General features: G+C 42.3%; 1 protein-coding gene and 1 long non-coding RNA gene across 2 annotated transcripts in view; one reads left to right on the top strand and one right to left on the bottom strand.

The window, feature by feature from the left end:
* LOC150060537 (uncharacterized) overlaps positions 1–21,761 on the bottom strand; it is a 491,819-nt gene that overhangs the window by 257,829 nt on the left and 212,229 nt on the right. The gene's annotated exons all lie outside the window — the stretch shown is intronic.
* On the top strand, positions 5,892–21,368 carry LOC150060546 (uncharacterized protein C2orf78-like). Its single transcript, XM_090336246.1, is given in 5 exon segments — positions 5,892–5,952; positions 12,348–12,374; positions 12,377–12,430; positions 17,498–18,234; positions 20,034–21,368. Coding segments are annotated over 5 exon segments (2,214 nt in total).

Genomic DNA, 21,761 nt, shown 5'->3' with positions numbered 1-21,761 from the left:
ACACTGAGGATACCTGAGATTCAAAAGGCTCACATGCTAGGACACAGTTAGGAGTGACTCAGGGAAAGTCAGGACAAGAAGGAGAAGCCTGCTTCTGCCTAGGAAACAGCACAGGAACCACTTGGTGTCTCCTGTTGAACCTCTTTGCCAAGTTCATCAGAAGAATGTGGGTGGCTATTGGAATGAGAGCATTCCCAGTCAGTCACAGCCAGCTTCCAATATGCTGTTCCTCCAAAACAGTGAGAGTTGGGCAACCTTATCCATTTTTTAACCACCCCTTGCTTCTTGCAGACAATTTCCAGCATCCATCTTTACTTGGAGCTGCAAACTCACTACAGCTTCCTCTTCCTGTGGAGAACGATGCCACTTCTCTAACAGGCAACAGCTGCAACATCTCCACAGTCTCCACCCCAGCCTTCACTTCAGCATGGCCACTGCCATCAACCTCTGGCACCTCTTTGCAGCCACTCACGGGTCTTTGCCAACATTCCAGCACACCCATGCTGTCAGGGGTTACTGGCCAGAGCCACATCTCCACTGCAGCCTCCTCCTGTGCCAGTGCTTTTGAATGGGAGTACACAAGACACAATAAAAAGTCCTCTGCACTGGGAGACTTCACATTGACTCTCATTGACCAGGGCACAGCAGTCCCTTCAATGACTATGACATCTCGATATGTGGATGCAAATGCCATAGTCCCTCTGTATCCATCGCTGTCTGCCAGCCTGGTTCAGGGGACGTTATCTCACGTTGCACAACAAGAGAGTAGTAGCTTGTTACTTCCCTGCCAACGAAACAACCAAATTTACTACTATAACCAAAGCACAGTGGGCCCTCTATTATCTGGAGAACCTGGTCCCTGCCTGCAATCATATGGCTCTGTGTCCTATACAGGGAGCAGGGTCTTTGCTCCTCAGCCAGAAATCGTGATGATGCTCCAAGAGGTTCAGCCCGCAAATGTCCCACCACCAGTCTCCACTTCTGGAATCTACTACTCTGTGTCTGCTCAACACCACCCAGAAACCAATGTTCAAGGTAAGCACAGACAACAGAAAGGAACAGGATTAGCAGCACAAAAAGGAGGGGCTGACCTGCATCTGCATAGAGTCTCCACTACTCCACAAATATAGTCTAAATCCTCAGTCTCACCCACCACACTCACAAGGAGACCTCCAATTTCTGCCATGAGGCAGAGGGCCAAGGGTATGGCTCCAGTGGTGGAGCACTGACGGCTTCAAACCTCAGTGCTGCCACTAATTGCACTGGATAATTAAGTAAATACATAAGTGAGGAAATATGGCTGTGCTGCTCTTAGATGCCACCCAAAGCACACTCAGTGAGGCCATGGTCTACATTGTCCTCACAATCCATTCTCCCTAATTAATCCCCTTCTTGTTCGAGTTCTTTGCTTTCATTGGAAAATATGTCAAACATTAGTTTTGATAATAGCAGATAAACTTGCTTTACTGTGTGCAGAGAACCTGCCCAAAGGAAGCAGGTGAGAATATATATTTTGCATATTTCATGGGCAGGAATTCCACCCTGGAGCTGAGCACCACTGAATCATGCCTGTGGCCTAGCTAATCAGGAGCCTGAGAGCTGAGGAACAAATTTCAAAGTCAGCCTGCAAAGTGTTTTCAACATCTCATTGTCAGTTCCCAAATGCAGACAATAGATGCCTAAAAAAAGCGAGAATACATCAGGCCTAAGAAAAAGTCAAGCAGCAAAAGAAAAAAGGCTGAGTTCAAGTCCCAGAAGCATCCAGTGCATGATCACATTCTCTAGCTCTCTATTCTCCCCGTCTCTCCCTCACACACACATGCACATGCACACACACTCAACTCTCAGAAATGCACTCAAAACATGCTAAACCTGTCCTCCCCTCCCTGACTGCCCCTCACTTGCCGTTCTCTCAGATCAGGGTGAGAATCAACACCTATTTTACTTACAGGACACTGGCAATAATCGACAACTATATAAATAGATGACACTTTATAAAGCTGGGTTTTTTGTTGTTTGAACCCAGAGTCAAGAACACAGTAAGGAACTACTTTACTTCTGACCCATACATGATGTCCAAATCATTTCCTACTTTTAAAACTTCTTTCATTTTTATTTCACTGACAACAATTCTATAGAGGAAAAGGGAAAAGAAATAATGAAAATGAATTAGCACAAGTTTTACATAGAGTAGCTATCACGATCTTCCAACTCACGATCCTGTCCATGGTGCTTAAAACTAGCTGCTAGAAACACCTTGCTCAGTGATGACAATGCCCTTAAATCATTGGTGCATAAATGGAGCATCTTACTTACCAGGGACTGATTTCTGCTGTGATTTCTTTACATCAGTAGAAACTTCCCTGGCAATGCATACACTTTTCTAGAATCACAACTTTCTAGAATCATAAATTTTGCCAGTCACAAACTGCAGACAACCCAAGTCCTACAAGCATAAATGTTGAAGTCCTTGAGAGAAACATGTGTCACCTGACTTTGGAGACATTCCAATATCAATCCAGTAGTAAACATTCCTAGTACCTTGGTCTTGCCTCCAGCAAATCCAGACACAGAGAATAAGCATTAGGATGAAATTGAAAGCAAGGTTTGAAAGCCTCTGGTTGCCTTTGAGAAACTAACAGAAAGTCAGGATGCTCCACCTGACATTTAGCAGCTGCAGGTCGACATTAACCTTAGGGCCAAGACAGAAGTCTACATGGAACAAGGCCAATTTGGATACTCTGAGTCTTGAGACAAACGGAATGGAATGTGACAGTGGGTAGCTAACAGATATCACTGTGATGGTCAAGACATTCATTTTAACCAGATTTTCACCTCCTTCACAGATTTTCAGCAATCCAATATTTCTACTATAACCCATATCAAAGATACAGACACCATCAATGAGATTCTGCTGCAGGAAAACTCTGTGGTCACCAAGTATTCCACTGATCAAGTGTCCAAGAACAAGCACGACGCCTTGGAAAGTGTGGATGGAACTCCCGAGGCCAAAGGCCAGCAGCTGCAGCCACAGGGCCTGCTGAAGGAAGAGGAAACTGAGTGTAGCACCCCAGCCAGTGACAAGGCTTCCCTGAACACAGCCCAGACCCCAAAGCCTGCATCCAGCAGGGTGAGCAAAACAAAGAGCCATGGGCAGAATGAGCCCAAAAGGATCAGGGGAAGCAATCCCAAGAAATGTGAAGAAACCAAGCAGTCAGGGAACAAACTGAAAGCAGAAGAGAAGGCAAGCATTCCCAAGATGAAGCACAAGAGAAGCCACCCTGAGCTTAGCCAAGAGACCTTCAAAAGACCTCGAACCAACCTAGGCGTGCAGATGTGGGAGTCAGTGCAGGTTTTTCATGCCCTAGGAAAGAAGAATGAGAAGAAAACTGCAAGCGGCACACGAGACTCTGCCATGAAATCATGGCTGGATATTCCACATGAGGGTAAAGGCCCTAGAAACATTCAAGTCAAGAAAAGGGAAAGGAGTGAAAGCCAGTGTCCATCCCCATCCCAGGATGAGCTGCCTCCCCCTGGCAAGGTCAAGTTGGTTCCTTTGCCTTTTCTAACCCCAGAGAAGCCTCAGGCTCGACCCGTTCCTCACAGGCCACAGTCTCTGGCCTCCAGGAGGCCCACTGTACCATACCCTGCACGGCCTCATCCTACCACGGCTCAACCTACCGCAGTCAGCCTGTCTCAACCAGCTTCTGCCAACACGAGTCTCAGAGGTTCCACCAAAGCATCTCAGCCAAGTGTAACCAATACATACACACAGGGATCGGCCAATGCTCCCCAGCCTAGTGTATCTCAGTCTGCTGTTGCTAGGCCTGAACCCCACTCAACCTCATCCAGCGCTTCTGTCCAGCACAAGCCTGTTTCCACTGCTGGGAACGAGTTCCGTTCACCGCCTAAGCCTCATAACCAGTACCTACTCCAAGATTTCAGCCGCCAACCAATTCCATGGAGGAAACCCGATATTCCTGGCCCTGTAGTATCAAATCCCATCACCAAGGAGCAAAGGCCAGAGCGTGAAGCCATGAAAAGGCGGGCCCAGCAAGAGCGTGAGAATGCTGCCCAATACACTGCTTTGGGGAAACTGCAGTTTTTTGTTCAGAGGCAAAGAGATATGGAAGTGTCTCACTACTATGGCTACACAGTGTAAGAGTTGCTGCGATTGTGGGTACCACATGTTTTCCCATACATATAAAAATATATATGTATATATATATACAAAGATAAATATGAACATTTATATAGGCATATAGTATATTGATATAAATGCATAGATGTTGGTAGAATAATATTACTACAATATATCCAAAACTTAATAAACCTGAACGATTAAATGTAATGAAATTTAATATATGACTAATAAAGAACCCATTTGAGTTTTATGATATTGCAAAGTTTGGCTTCATTTTGGATAGAGTTTGGACTCAAAAGTTAAACTTGAAAGAAGAAATTGGATTGAGGGTGGAGAAAAGTTGCACTTGAATTGTGCATGGGAGGATTAAAGACATCAGAACCAACAGAGTCCAAGAGTAGGAAGAAAAAAGGAAAGGTCATTTTGTCTTTTAGAAGAATCATGGAGCCGTGTTATAAGACTTAATTTCTAAGGTTGGGTTCTAAATACTACTTAGAAAATACTTTTCAAAAATGGGAGAAAACAGCGCCTGGAGCATGAGCAAGTGGTAGAGTGCTTGCCTAGCATGCATGAAGCCCTGAGTTCAATTCCTTGTTACCACATACACTGAAAAAGCCAGGAATCACCCAGTGGCTCAACTGTTAGAATGCTAGCCTTGAGCAAAAGAAGCCCAAGGGCAGTGATCAGGTGCTGAGATCAAGCTCTAGGAGTGGCAAGAAAAAGTACAGTAAAAGGCTCTAGGGTACTGTGAAAAATGTTGAGCTTTAGGGGGCAGGTGAAGCAGGGGACCCACACACTTTGAAGCCAGGTGGTCATGGCTCTTCCTTGTAATCCTAGCCAATCAAGAGACTGAGAGATGAATACTGAGACTCTAAGGCAGCAATGGCAGACAAATAAGTCATAAGCTCATTGTAATTTGAGCAGCATAGAGTGGAAAGGGAAGTTTACAGTAGCACTGAGTGAAAAAGATAAGTGAAACACACTGGCCCTCAATTCTACCCCCAGTATTGGCACACACACACACACACACACACACACACACACACACACACACACACACGATGCAGTTATCTAAGATGAGAAGAAGAAAAGGCAAATGCATGATATGAGAGAAATCTACCACATTAGAGCCAAGAGCTCATGGTTATCCAGGGGACAAAGGCTATCCTGGGGCCTAGCCAGTGAAGCAAAGTAGCATAAAGTCCACCCTGAGAATGGCCTCATCATTTAGGATCATTTATTTATTTATTCAGTACCCATTTAATTATTCAGGGCAGCAAGATGTGCTATAATACTTCAATTAATCACTAAACACACAGGGCTAGTATCACTGGTCCACTTGATTTGTGAGGTTCAGCTGTGGGCTGGGATCACATTAAATTCAAAGGTCGAGGCCTCCAATGGAGGCCTGAGTGTCTGAATTCCTAAGAGAATGCAAGTGCACCTAGATTTCCAACCTAAATTTCCCAACTGAGGATCTGGAGTTAATGGGTGGACAAGATCAAATATGTGAAGTAGACAAAACACTAAATGTGTCCTGTACTGCTCCTTCTTGCCTTGCTGGTTCCCACACCACTCGCTGCAAAGGACCAGCACAAGCAAAATCTGCTCCTAGTGTCTATTCCAGGAGAACCCCAGGGAGACAGGCATTTGCACAGGCACAGCAATGAGTCACTGCAGTCAAGCTGCAGGGCCCTGTGTTCCACTTCAGAGGCCACAAGAGGCACAGCTGGATGGGGAGTGGGCGATGGCGACTGAGAGGACAGGAAAGGAGAACCGAGTAGAAGGACACAGGGTGGAGGATCATTGTAGGAAGCTTACTAAATTTTGCTGAAAACCATTTCTTGAGCCCTTGGCTCGTGCCTGTATTCCTAGCTAGCGCAGAGGCTGCGGACTGAGGATTGCTCTTCAAAGACAGCCTATGCAGGAATGATCATTCCTGTGACATAATTTTGTGTGACACTTATTTCTAATTTACCATTAAAAAGCCAAAAGAAGAGCTCTGGCTGATATGGTTGAGACCTGGCTTTAAGCCAAAAAAGCTCAGAGGGAGTGCTCAGACCCTGAGTTCAAACCACAGGACCCACACAATAAAACAAAAAACTTTCCTGAAATATAATTCATCACACCATTTAGACGTACACTAGTCAGAGGCACAATAGTACATTTTCAGAATGAAACCAAATGTAGTCTATATTGCATTGTTTTTTACTCATACTTGAGGCCAATGCACAGTCACTTGATCCATATCTACTTCTACCATTATCCTCGGGTCCCAGCTTCCTGAGGATTATTAGAATGGTTCACCAGTACCTCCCTACTTTTACACACCTGAATGTGTATCATTTTTCCTACTAGTCATTTTCACAAAGACGTTACAATTGAATAAATTGATTTTAAAACGTTGAATTTTGGAGAAGATGGCAGATGGATAACTGACCCAACTAAGTCCCCTGAGGAAGCAGAACTTGAGGGTCCCATCAAGCTTTTCACATCTAGACAGTCACTCCAACGTAGCTATTGTTTATACAGAGATTTATACCAAAGAAGAAAATTATAAACTGCTTGCATAAGAAGACAGAATTCGGTATCCACATACAGTGATTGTGCCAGCAGTCACAACAGCAGTGGCTGCAGTGGTGGTCATATCTGAGCCCTGGAGCTATCCAAGTACCTCTAGGAGGAACGTAAACATCAGGGATGGAGCCCACAGGCCACCTGGCTACACTGGGACAGAGACAACTCATCATATAATGGACCGGAAGCTGTTCTTAGGAGAGGATCACAAGGGCTCAATAGCTATGTACGTATGATCATAGAACGTTCTCTAGGATCAAAATGAACTCTAAGAAATGGAATCAAGAGATTTTTTATTGTACTGTTTGCAATTCTTTCTTTTTTTCTTTCTTTTTTCTCCTTGGTATATTCTCTTTTGTCACTATTTTTTAAATGTATGTACCCTTTGTCTTTATATACGTTCATTTGATTTGGGGAGGAGAAGGGAAAGCAAAGGGACAAAGGCTAAACCATCAGCAGTGAGACTCACTAGCCACTGTTGGAAATGAACTATATAACCTGGCAGGGGCAGGGAAGAGGAAAGGGGAAAAACTGGGAGATAATGAGGGAGCAGATAATTCTGTTTAAAAGGCAATGTACTCATTAACTGATTTATCTGATTGTAACCCCTCTGTAAATCACCCTAACAGTAAAAATGTTTAAATTTCAAAAAAAAAGAGATGAAAAGAGGACCAGGAGTTTGGCCTAGTGGTAGAGTGCTTGCCCAGCATGCACAAAGACCCAGGTTCGATTCCTCGGTACCACATACATGAAAAAAGGTGGAAGTGGTGCTGAGGCTCAAGTGGTAGAGCTCTAGCCTTGAGAAAGTCCAAGGACAGTGCTCAGGCCCTGAAATCAAGTCGAGGACTGGCAAAGAAAAAAAAAGAGAGATGAAAAGAAATGAACAAATGTATATATAACGGCACAAAAGAAACTGATCAGTACCTTTGACATTGTCAAGGTGGCAATGTTACAACAAACATTGACAATTATGAAAAACTTCCCTGATTCTAAAACTTCAATAAACATGAAAGTGAAAAGAAATCCCTAATATCATATTGGTTTGCAACTTACAATTGAGCACATTTATACTTCACATTAAATTATTAACAAATCTTTCCCGCCAACCAAATGAAAAGATTTCTGCTTCTAACTCTTGCAAGTCAGGAAGCTGAGATCAGAGGATTGGGGTTGGAAATCAGCTTGGGCATGAAAGCCCCTTGGGCTCTTATCTCTAGTTAATCACAAATGAGAGTTGCAGTTTCAGTAGAGGTCTGATCATGAACAAAAATGCTCATGGACCAGGTCTGGAGTTTGCCCTAGCAGTAGAGTGCTTCCCTAGCAAGCACAAAGACCCGGGTTTGATATCTTGGTACCACATACATAGAAAACGGGAGAAGTGGTGCTGTGGCTCAAGTGCTAGAGCTTCAGCCTTGAGAAAGCCCAAAGACAGTGCTAAGGCCCTGAGCTCAGTCTACAGGACTGGCTCATAAATAAATAAATAAATAAATACCATCACTCATGGATCCCCCATCCTTTAAACCAGCATTGGTGGAATGTCTCACATGACCAGGTATTGTAACTATAGTATCTAAGAGAGTAGATTTCATCAATACAGCACAGCCTTAGTTGGATCATACCCAATGGGAATTTGCTATTTGATTTTTTTTTTTTTGATCCAGGGGTTTGAACACAGGCCTTGGGCATTGTCTCTGAGCCACAGTGCCATTCCAGTTTTCTGGTGTTGAATTGGAGATAACAGTCTCCTCGACTATGGTACCCAGGCTTCTTTGAAACTGTGATCCTCTGATCTCAGCCTCTTCAGTAGCTAGGATTACAGACATGAGCCACCAGCACCTGGCTCTTTCGCTACTTTCAAGACAAAATGTGGAATGCTGGTCTGTGATGTCCCACACATCATGTCGCACATGAACATCCCAAATGAACATCCTATGACTCCATCTTCTTAAAACAGACAATCACTAAGCCATTGGTTTGATTTCTGGAGCTCTTGATGGGAAATGGATGGTTGATACTGCCTTTGTACAACTATTTAAAGAGAATAAAAATATACACAAGAATGAAAACAAAGATTGTTTCTATAATAAATGTGTCTTGTGTATATGCCTCTACAGTAGCTGTGGACTCTGCTAACAATCTGAACAGATGGCCTACTCATATGCTGTCTACCCAATACAGAAAACATGCAGAGACTTGGGGAATATCACAGAAGCTGGGCTGGAGATGTAGGCTCGTGAGGGCAAGCCTCATGAGGTTGAGCCAGTTATTACCATGGACAGTACTGATTTACCTAGGCAGGAGTAAAGTCATCTTGACATAGAAATAATCATCACAATTGTAGAAAGGTAACGCTAGTTGGTTTTCCGTGCAATGTTTCTCAGCAACTATAAGTACACAAACCAATAGATTACTATGTAGAGTTTGCAATAGGAGCCTTGCTCCAGAATATGCTTGATAGTTTCATGTTAAGTAAAACCAGTTAATTTCAACTAGAATGACATCCTTTTTATCTTGGACTCCATATTCATTCCTTTTCTTCTGACACAAATTGTGGGGACTGGTCTGGCTATCACTGGAAGAAGCACAGAAATGGTGAGATAAAGGGTAAGCCAATTTAGCAGTGACACGGACTAGACACTATGTTGGAAATGAACGATATAACTTCAAGTGGGGAGAAGGCAAACCCGGGGGAGAATGAGGGAGGCGGTAACATTGTTCAAAAGGAAATGTACTCGTTACCTGACTTAAGTAACTGTACCCCCTATGTATATCATCTTTACAATAAAAGCCTTTTAAGTCAGACAGAAGTCTGCCTTCCTCTGTGTATTCCATTTCTTTAGTATTTGCTTCTAATGGGCAGAGACTACTTTTCAAAGTATCAGGGCTATGCAAAAAAGAGACCTGTATCTCTAGGAGTTGACATCTATGAGTATGAGAATGCACAACTCGTGGTGTACTAGGGGCTCATGCCTGTAATCATAGCTACTCAGGAAGACCACAGTTCAAAGCCATCCCAGTTAAGAAAGTCTGTGACAAGACTCTTATGTACAGTTAAGCCACGAGCCAGAAGTGGTACTATGGCTTAAGCAATAGAGCACAGCCTTGATCAAAAAAGCTCAAGGCACAGAATCCAGAAAAAAAAATAAACTATAAAAGAATTGGTGGGGGGGGAACCACACGGGTGGGGGGTGGGGAGGAGGGTAATGGGTACCAAGACATGTGAAAGGGTATCAATGTATGTGAATTAATGCACCTTCTATCTGGCAAATATCATGTAAAATTTTTATTAATTACAATAAAAAATTAAAAAAAAGAATTGCTGGGTGGGGCCTGGAGTTTGGCCTATGGTAGAGTGCTTGCCTAGCATGCACGAAGACCTGGGTTTGATTCCTCGGTACCACATATGTAGAAAAGACAGAACTGGTGCTGTGGCTCAAGTGGTAGAGCTCTAGCCTTGAGAAAGCTCAGGCCCTGACTTCAAGCCCCAGGACTGGCCAAAAAAAAAGTCCTTGTGAGATTCTTATCTCCAATCAGCCATTCAAAAACTACAAGTAGACTGGAATGTGGCTTAGTGGTACAGTGCTTGCCACACATGCATGAAACCCTGAGTTGGATTCCTCAGTACCATATAAACAGAAATAGCCAAAAGGGGTGCTGTGGCTCAAGTGATAGAGTGCTAGCTTTAAGAAAAAGAAGCCCATGGATGGTGCCCAGACCCTGAGTTCAAGCGAAAGAACTGGCAAAAAAAAAAAGGATTGCTGGGAAAAGATCTTCCTTTTCAAGCCATATATCAAAGTCCTCATATCCAATATACGCAAAGAGCTTAAGAAACCAACCCCTACCAAACCTTATAAAGCAATCACTTAATGGGCAAGGGAGCTAAGTAGAGATTTCTCAGAAGAGGTGAGAATGGCAAAGATACACTTGAGGAAATGCTCATCAACCCTGGCCATAAAGGAAACGCAAATTAAAACAACTCTGAAGTTCCATCTCACCCCTGTCAGATTGTCCAACATTGTGAATTTGAACTGCAAATATTGTTGGAAATCTTGGGGGGAAAGTAACTCTTCTACATATTGGTGGGAATGTAAAGGAGTACAACCTCTCTGAACAGCAGTATGAGGTTCCTCAAAAAAACTAAACACAGACCGTTTTTATTGCTTCGCTATTCATAATAGGCAAGATATAGAGCAACTCAGATGCCCCACAATAGATGAGTGGATCCAAACTATGTGGTACCTATACACAATGGAATTTTACACAGCCATTAGGAAGAATAAAGTAATATCATCTGCAAGGAAATAGAACTAGAACAAATCATGTTAGGTGAGCTAAGCCAAACTCAGAGACACAAATCGTGCATGTTCTTTTGGATGTGCAAAAATGAGATCTAAAATGCATTGGGATATAAATTAGAAAGGATTCTAGATAATCACAAACATTGAGAACAAAAGAGGGCACCATTAGGAGAGAAACAAAAATGCAAAGCCCATGTGCCTCTTTTTATTCATATAAAATTCAGAAATGAACTCCAAAAGGTGGAGGGAAGAAACATCCTTTTTCCCCCTTTCTTTTGTTTAGTTTTTAATTTTTGATGATCTGTCTTCTTTACCTTATGTATGGTGTATTCAAGTATACCTCTTCAGAAGGGTTTGGGAGGTGTACAGAACTCAAGGGTAAAATGACAAAAACAGAGCAGTGGAGCCCACTGGACACCAACGAAAGTGAGCTACATAACTTGTGGATAGAGACAAGAGGGACTGGGAGAGCATGAGGGAATGGAAGATACTGTATAAATGGAAATATACTTATTACCTGACTTGTGCAATTGCAATACCTCTGTATACCACCACTACAATAAGAATAAAGTAAATTAAGTTTTAAAATGAAATAAAAAAGAATGCAAAACCTAATAGGTTTTCCAAGAACCAGTTCCTAAGTGAACAAGAGAAATATAAAGAGGGATCCAAGTCCAACATGGCTAGAACAACCCAGAATAAGGATTTCAGGGGCAAGAAACTAGAAAGCAAGTGCCCTAGATGACATCATCCTCTACAAGGTATCATCAACACTACTCTTCAACTAGGTAAAAGCTCTTTCATTCTGCTTCTACTATTTGAAAATTCAAATGGCTCAACTAAACGGTTTCAGAACAATGAAGTTTTCAATCTCAAAGTCCCTTTCCTTATCCCTCAAACATGTGAACTATATATGCAATATGTAATTATCAGATAATATAGAAAGCAAAATAAGCAAATTAAAAATAACTATTAATGAACATTGGTGAGAAACACTGAGGTGATGTCCTCAATATAAGAACGTAGACGAAAGGGGATTTCCTGTCTGTCTTGCAGGACCTCAAGTCACCAAAGATCAAGCATTAAAGAGCTACTAGAGCTCTCCTGCCATTCTCTACCCAAACCCAGCTTCTGGTTCAGATTCTGATCTTGTGATTGGCTACTCCAGGCCTTTCAACTGCCTGAGTAATGACATCATTCTCCCACTGAACCTATCACTACTTGGTAGAATCTTGGGGTTTCCATGGCATCGTCCAGGCGTATATTTGGATCATCGCTAGTGACCAGTGTCCAGTGAGCTCCGTACTGGACACACTCTTGCTCTTTAGCTTCAGCTACGCACACATCCTCTAGTGTCATTCTTCATCCCTTGTTTCTCCAGTTGATATTACCCATTGTCTCAGTATGTCAGGTAAGAAGAAAAAGGGATTTAGAGTTTTCATTAGACTCCCCTGCTCCCTAAATTTAATAGTAGAATCAAAACAGCTTCAAGTATTGAATTAGAAATGTTGGGCTGTGATGTTTACTAGGTATATATGACTTAGCCACATGATTTACTTTGTGACAAAAATCTGTTGCTTTGTCTGCAACATGAAGAAAATGAATTGTTTATCTTGTGATAGCTTTGTTTTCCAGCACTGTATTTTTTTGCCCGTCTTGGGCTTGAGCTCAGGGCTTGAGCACTGTCCTTGGACTTTCTCAAGGCTAGCAGTCTACCACTTGAGCCTCAGCACCACTTCCAGATTTTTGCTATGTATGTGGGGTACCGAGGAATCGATCCCAGGTCTTCATGCATGCTAGGCAAGCACTCTACTATTAGGCCAAACTCCCGGGCCTCCAGCACTGTATTTTTAATGACATTTATGAATGGAGAATGAAGCTACAGATTTCTTCAGAGAGTCAATTTTAAACAAACTAATGGAGAAGGAAACCTAGTCGTGTTGAAATCCCTATACCAAGATACTTCATTTGTAACAGTATCCTCTAAAAATTAGTTCCACTTTGGTATTTCAAATGTAGTAAAATTTTTTTAATTGGAGAATTTATTAACATTGATTTTTACATCATATTTTCAATGACAAGTTTAACCAACAAGTGTTCCAGGAGGGAATCTCTATTTACAATCACTGGGACTTAGTATTTAGAACTTAATCAAAACTAGGCTAACGGATTATATGTCATAGAAACATATTAATTTATGAAATAAAACATTATGTCTCTAGAGTCATAGGTTTTGATGTCTATATAGTTACGTTTATATCAAATGTAGTAAATTTAAGCATAGTGTGTGTTTCCATATTTCTGCTCAGACAAGGTAAAGAGAAAAACAGGAAGAGAGAGGGGATGACGGGACTAGAACGAGGCAGATGATCTAGAAGGAAAGGTTCACCAGGAACTAGAGGTGAAGAAAAGATGAAGAAGGTGATGAGAAATAAGACAGAGCCAAAGACATGAAGAGCATGGAGACATTCTCAAGAAAACAGCGGTGGTTTCAATAGAATGTTGAAGAGGATCAAACATTTTTAAATCCACACACAGAAAACCGAGGGCAATCTAACCAGAGCCAGGCAAAATGAAGTTAGTGTTAGCCACATTGATGGACCAAAAGCCAACTAAGGTTAAAACAGAGAATCATTAAAAGCAGTTTCTGAGATGTCACTTTTAGCTGGTTCCTGCTTTAGGTTTGTTATGTGTTTGTTTTTTTTCTCGTTGACTGTGAATACAGATGATGCTTTGAACGAGCCTTTTGTCAACCTGACTAACTTAGGGCCGGCACAGGTGCCAGCCACTCCTTTAGCTTTCTTTGTTTTAGCTAGGTTTTTCTTGAAGATATGAAATTTTAGGTCAGGCAAACCTTGAACCATGATCCTACCACCTAGGAAGGACTCTCTTGTACCTTGGGCCACAGTCATGATCTACTAACAGAGGGCTTATTTGATTGAGATGAGGTGTTCAGTAACCAGCCTAGATGGATCTCAAACCACTGTCCAGCAGACTGTTTCCCAAATAGGATTAGAGAAGGGAGCTACTGAGCCTTGACAGTTTCCAATGTAAACATTTTAGATATGTATTCCAAATTATTTTAAGGAATATTTCTTGAAAGGGATTACACAGAAGGTTCTGTAATATATTTCAACATTACTTTTCATTCTTATATTTAGACTTCATGGAAGTGTGTGTGTGTGTGTGTGTGTGTGTGTGTGTGTGTGTGTGTGTGTGTGTGTGTGTTTGTATGAATACCAAGATTTAAACTCCAAGCTTGACACTGTCTCTGAGCTTTTTAGCTTATAGGTAGAGCTCTACAACTCATCAGGTCTCCAATTCCAGGTTTTGTTATTTAACCGTTAATAAGAGTCCTACAGACTTTATGGGAAGGACTGGCTTGAAATAATAATTTTCAAACCTCAAGCTCCAGTAGTTAGGATCACAGCCTTGAATCATGAGAGCTGAACATGCATTTTTTAATAAAGTATTCTAATTTGTATCAGAAGCAGGTTTCAACTAAAAGCTGTAAATAATGATGATAATGATAGAATTCTAAGTGTTTATTTTACATTTGTATCAATATTTTTCTCAGATTGGTTTTCAAACGTTTATATATATATATATATATATTTTTACTGTTATATAAGGGTTACATGATATTTGCCAGATAGATGGTGCATTAATTCCCATTTCAAACGGTTTTTAAAGATTTTTTGATGCTGCTATTTATACTAAGTTGATTTAAATACCCAGCTAGAACAATTAATATCTTTACATTGAGGTATGATATTTAGAGAAATCATTTTGGTTTGTCTTTCTTTGTTCTGATTTTTTCTTTTCTACATTTGTGCTATATTGTCCAATCTGGTATTAATGTCCTGACAAAAGTGATTGTCTGGGACTAGGAGTTTGGCCTACTGGTAGAGTGTTTCCCTCGCATGCACGAAAAAGCCAGGTTCGATTCTTTGGTACCACATACATTGGAAAAAAAAAACAACAAAGTCAGAAGTGGTCCTGAGGCTCAAGTGGTAGAGCTCTAACCTTGAGAAAGTCCAAGGACAGTGCCGAGGCCCTGAGCTCAAGCCCAGGACAGGCAAAAAAAAAAAGTGATTGTCTAACCACACTATCCCATGTGCTAGGGATACTAGGTCTCCTGCACATTCAAAAATATTGATCTATGTCAATTATGACCATGTATATGGCATGAGGGATGATTTAAAAAAAAAACAAGTTACCTAACATCCAGGATATAGGGTCAGAAGACAATGATTAATCATTCTCAAAAAGCAACTGGAAATTGAATTGAGAGTGCCATTTATACTACCAAAATTATGAGATACTTAGAATAATTACAAAACATAGGTGTAAGATGTACATGCTGAAAATTACCAAGCTTTGGTGAGAAAATCAAAGGAGCAGTCGAATAAATGAAGAGTTATCCATGTTCATGAAGAGGAAGATTCACTATTGTCAATCCAGGGAGAAGAATGAGAGATGAGCGATATAAGAACAGATTGGAGTGGTATGCCTTTAAGTGGAGAAAGAAAGCTTTCGCTAAGGAAATTCAACAGCTTCCACAAGCTGAGAAAGACCAGAAAATAGAAATTCTGAGCCTCTGAGCTCTGAAAACTTTCACCTTGTAAACATGATACAACAGTTACATAGAACATATTAGGCCCTATTGTCCAAAATAGTCCTTTCCAGAATTTTATCTTGAAAGTATAATTTCAAACATTTCACATGCAGAAGTATAAGAATAAAATCTGTATTTAAAAACAGCATGGGGGCTGGGAGTTTGGCCTAGTGGTAGAGTGCTTGCCTAGCATGCATGAAGATGCAGGATCAATTCCTTGGTATCACACACATAGAAAACAGCTAGAAGTGGTGCTGAGGCTCTAGTAGTAGAGCTCTGGCCTTGAGAAAGTCCAAGGACAGTGCTCAGGCCCTGAGCTCAAGAACAGGACTAGCAAAAACAAAGCGTGACTGCTTGAATATTTACATTTAATGCATTTTTCTGCTTCCACACACATTACACCTATACCAACTTCAGTTCAACTCCCAGAATACAAAACGCGCACACACACATGCACACGCACACACACACACGCACACACACACACGCACACATACACACACATATAATTCAAAACCACTTTCTAATCCTGTGATGGTTTTTGTCTGAAATAGATGAGAAAATGTTTGTTTTCACAACATTGCATATGTAATAAGATCACTTTATTTATTGGTAAGTATACTATAATGAATATTTGACATACATCCAAATTAGCTTTAATGTCTTTCTATTTTGTTCCATATCAGTCATGTATAATATGTCACTTACATTCATTATTCAATATTATTACTGATATCATTGTTTTCAGCATGTATAATATATCATTGATGAGTGACTTGAAGTTCAGAACGTCTCAGTCTTCTTTTTTTTTTGCCAGTCCTGGGCTTGAGCTCAGGGCCTGAGCACTGTCCTTGGACTTTCTCAAGGCTAGAGCTCTACCACTTGAGCCTCAACACCACTTCTAGCTTTTTTCTGTGTATGTGGTACCAAGGAATCGAACTCGGGTCTTCATGCATGCTAGGCAAGCACTTCAACCACTAGGCCAAACTCCTGGCCCCTTCCTTTTCTTCTTTTGTGTGGGTCATGGGTTTTGACAAGGGCCTGGGAGAATCCCTCAGCTCTTCAGCTCAGAGCTACCATCCTACCCTAGAGCCAAGTCCCAGTTCCTGTTTTCTGGAGCTTAATTGGAAATAAGAGTCTCAGGTCTTTTTGTGCTCCAGCTGATTTTGAACCCTAATCCTCAGATCTCAGCCTCCTGAGTAGCTAGGATTACCGGAGTGAGCCACCCAACAGAGCAGAGGGTTTCAGGTTTCCTACAAAAAGTATATTGGGAACTCTGAGGTGGTCATTGTATTCTTTACTTATCTTCTGGTCTGTGTTTTAAGTAAGCACTAAAAATGGCCAGAGATTTCTATAAGGTTACACAATAACAAGAAAAATGCAAACTATTTTCTCAAGAACAACATCCACTGGCTTATAGGAAGTTCAAGTTCTCCTGATTTCTGGGCATTCTTCACCTGCTCACCCTTTGGAACACGGTGCTCATAGTAATTCAAAAGAAGTATTTGAGCCAATCAGGCTGGCCTCTGCCCCTAGGTTTCCTGCTCTTGAATGGGTGATCTAACAAGTACACTGAGGATACCTGAGATTCAAAAGGCTCACATGCTAGGACACAGTTAGGAGTGACTCAGGGAAAGTCAGGACAAGAAGGAGAAGCCTGCTTCTGCCTAGGAAACAGCACAGGAACCACTTGGTGTCTCCTGTTGAACCTCTTTGCAAAGTTCATCAGAAGAATGTGGGTGGCTATTGGAATGAGAGCATTCCCAGTCAGTCACAGCCAGCTTCCAATATGCTGTTCCTCCAAAACAGTGAGAGTTGGGCAACCTTATCCATTTTTTAACCACCCCTTGCTTCTTGCAGACAATTTCCAGCATCCATCTTTACTTGGAGCTGCAAACTCACTACAGCTTCCTCTTCCTGTGGAGAACGATGCCACTTCTCTAACAGGCAACAGCTGCAACATCTCCACAGTCTCCACCCCAGCCTTCACTTCAGCATGGCCACTGCCATCAACCTCTGGCACCTCTTTGCAGCCACTCACGGGTCTTTGCCAACATTCCAGCACACCCATGCTGTCAGGGGTTACTGGCCAGAGCCACATCTCCACTGCAGCCTCCTCCTGTGCCAGTGCTTTTGAATGGGAGTACACAGGACACAATAAAAAGTCCTCTGCACTGGGAGACTTCACATTGACTCTCATTGACCAGGGCACAGCAGTCCCTTCAATGACTATGACATCTCGATATGCGGATGCAAATGCCATAGTCCCTCTGTATCCATCGCTGTCTGCCAGCCTGGTTCAGGGGACGTTATCTCACATTCCACAACAAGAGAGTAGTAGCTTGTTACTTCCCTGCCAACGAAACAACCAAATTTACTACTATAACCAAAGCACAGTGGGCCCTCTATTATCTGGAGAACCTGGTCCCTGCCTGCAATCATATGGCTCTGTGTCCTATACAGGGAGCAGGGTCTTTGCTCCTCAGCCAGAAATCGTGATGATGCTCCAAGAGGTTCAGCCCGCAAATGTCCCACCACCAGTCTCCACTTCTGGAATCTACTACTCTGTGTCTGCTCAACACCACCCAGAAACCAATGTTCAAGGTAAGCACAGACAACAGAAAGGAACAGGATTAGCAGCACAAAAAGGAGGGGCTGACCTGTATCTGCATAGAGTCTCCACTACTCCACAAATATAGTCTAAATCCTCAGTCTCACCCACCACACTCACAAGGAGACCTCCAATTTCTGCCATGAGGCAGAGGGCCAAGGGTATGGCTCCAGTGGTGGAGCACTGACTGCTTCAAACCTCAGTGCTGCCACTAATTGCACTGGATAATTAAGTAAATACATAAGTGAGGAAATATGGCTGTGCTGCTCTTAGATGCCACCCAAAGCACACTCAGTGAGGCCATGGTCTACATTGTCCTCACAATCCATTCTCCCTAATTAATCCCCTTCTTGTTCAAGTTCTTTCCTTTCATTGGAAAATATGTCAAACATTAGTTTTGATAATAGCAGATAAACTTGCTTTACTGTGTGCAGAGAACCTGCCCAAAGGAAGCAGGTGAGAATATATATTTTGCATATTTCATGGGCAGGAATTCCACCCTGGAGCTGAGCACCACTGAATCATGCCTGTGGCCTAGCTAATCAGGAGCCTGAGAGCTGAGGAACAAATTTCAAAGTCAGCCTGCAAAGTGTTTTCAACATCTCATTGTCAGTTCCCAAATGCAGACAATAGATGCCTAAAAAAAGCGAGAATACATCAGGCCTAAGAAAAAGTCAAGCAGCAAAAGAAAAAAGGCTGAGTTCAAGTCCCAGAAGCATCCAGTGCATGATCACATTCTCTAGCTCTCTATTCTCCCCGTCTCTCCCTCACACACACATGCACATGCACACACACTCAACTCTCAGAAATGCACTCAAAACATGCTAAACCTGTCCTCCCCTCCCTGACTGCCCCTCACTTGCCGTTCTCTCAGATCAGGGTGAGAATCAACACCTATTTTACTTACAGGACACTGGCAATAATCGACAACTATATAAATAGATGACACTTTATAAAGCTGGGTTTTTTGTTGTTTGAACCCAGAGTCAAGAACACAGTAAGGAACTACTTTACTTCTGACCCATACATGATGTCCAAATCATTTCCTACTTTTAAAACTTCTTTCATTTTTATTTCACTGACAACAATTCTATAGAGGAAAAGCGAAAAGAAATAATGAAAATGAATTAGCACAAGTTTTACATAGAGTAGCTATCACGATCTTCCAACTCACGATCCTGTCCATGGTGCTTAAAACTAGCTGCTAGAAACACCTTGCTCAGTGATGACAATGCCCTTAAATCATTGGTGCATAAATGGAGCATGTTACTTACCAGGGACTGATTTCTGCTGTGATTTCTTTACATCAGTAGAAACTTCCCTGGCAATGCATACACTTTTCTAGAATCACAACTTTCTAGAATCATAAATTTTGCCAGTCACAAACTGCAGACAACCCAAGTCCTACAAGCATAAATGTTGAAGTCCTTGAGAGAAACATGTGTCACCTGACTTTGGAGACATTCCAATATCAATCCAGTAGTAAACATTCCTAGTACCTTGGTCTTGCCTCCAGCAAATCCAGACACAGAGAATAAGCATTAGGATGAAATTGAAAGCAAGGTTTGAAAGCCTCTGGTTGCCTTTGAGAAACTAACAGAAAGTCAGGATGCTCCACCTGACATTTAGCAGCTGCAGGTCGACATTAACCTTAGGGCCAAGACAGAAGTCTACATGGAACAAGGCCAATTTGGATACTCTGAGTCTTGAGACAAATGGAATGGAATGTGACAGTGGGTAGCTAAAAGATATCACTGTGATGGTCAAGACATTCATTTTAACCAGATTTTCACCTCCTTCACAGATTTTCAGCAATCCAATATTTCTACTATAACCCATATCAAAGATACAGACACCATCAATGAGATTCTGCTGCAGGAAAACTCTGTGGTCACCAAGTATTCCACTGATCAAGTGTCCAAGAACAAGCACGACGCCTTGGAAAGTGTGGATGGAACTCCCGAGGCCAAAGGCCAGCAGCTGCAGCCACAGGGCCTGCTGAAGGAAGAGGAAACTGAGTGTAGCACCCCAGCCAGTGACAAGGCTTCCCTGAACACAGCCCAGACCCCAAAGCCTGCATCCAGCAGGGTGAGCAAAACAAAGAGCCATGGGCAGAATGAGCCCAAAAGGATCAGGGGAAGCAATCCCAAGAAATGTGAAGAAACCAAGCAGTCAGGGAACAAACTGAAAGCAGAAGAGAAGGCAAGCATTCCCAAGATGAAGCACAAGAGAAGCCACCCTGAGCTTAGCCAAGAGACCTTCAAAAGACCTCGAACCAACCTAGGCGTGCAGATGTGGGAGTCAGTGCAGGTTTTTCATGCCCTAGGAAAGAAGAATGAGAAGAAAACTGCAAGCGGCACACGAGACTCTGCCATGAAATCATGGCTGGATATTCCACATGAGGGTAAAGGCCCTAGAAACATTCAAGTCAAGAAAAGGGAAAGGAGTGAAAGCCAGTGTCCATCCCCATCCCAGGATGAGCTGCCTCCCCCTGGCAAGGTCAAGTTGGTTCCTTTGCCTTTTCTAACCCCAGAGAAGCCTCAGGCTCGACCCGTTCCTCACAGGCCACAGTCTCTGGCCTCCAGGAGGCCCACTGTACCATACCCTGCACGGCCTCATCCTACCACGGCTCAACCTACCGCAGTCAGCCTGTCTCAACCAGCTTCTGCCAACACGAGTCTCAGAGGTTCCACCAAAGCATCTCAGCCAAGTGTAACCAATACATACACACAGGGATCGGCCAATGCTCCCCAGCCTAGTGTATCTCAGTCTGCTGTTGCTAGGCCTGAACCCCACTCAACCTCATCCAGCGCTTCTGTCCAGCACAAGCCTGTTTCCACTGCTGGGAACGAGTTCCGTTCACCGCCTAAGCCTCATAACCAGTACCTACTCCAAGATTTCAGCCGCCAACCAATTCCATGGAGGAAACCCGATATTCCTGGCCCTGTAGTATCAAATCCCATCACCAAGGAGCAAAGGCCAGAGCGTGAAGCCATGAAAAGGCGGGCCCAGCAAGAGCGTGAGAATGCTGCCCAATACACTGCTTTGGGGAAACTGCAGTTTTTTGTTCAGAGGCAAAGAGATATGGAAGTGTCTCACTACTATGGCTACACAGTGTAAGAGTTGCTGCGATTGTGGGTACCACATGTTTTCCCATATATATATAAAAATATATATGTATATATATACAAAGATAAATATGAACATTTATATAGGCATATAGTATATTGATATAAATGCATAGATGTTGGTAGAATAATATTACTACAATATATCCAAAACTTAATAAACCTGAACGATTAAATGTAATGAAATTTAATATATGACTAATAAAGAACCCATTTGAGTTTTATGATATTGCAAAGTTGGGCTTCATTTTGGATAGAGTTTGGACTCAAAAGTTAAACTTGAAAGAAGAAATTGGATTGAGGGTGGAGAAAAGTTGCACTTGAATTGTGCATGGGAGGATTAAAGACATCAGAACCAACAGAGTCCAAGAGTAGGAAGAAAAAA

The sequence above is a fragment of the Megascapheus bottae genome, chromosome 7 (assembly GCF_031878675.1).
Source record: "Megascapheus bottae isolate mThoBot1 chromosome 7, mThoBot2.hap1, whole genome shotgun sequence".
In the NCBI taxonomy this organism is placed as follows: domain Eukaryota; kingdom Metazoa; phylum Chordata; class Mammalia; order Rodentia; family Geomyidae; genus Megascapheus; species Megascapheus bottae.
Note: the sequence above shows the minus strand (reverse complement) of the source record. Positions and strands in the feature narration are given on the sequence as shown.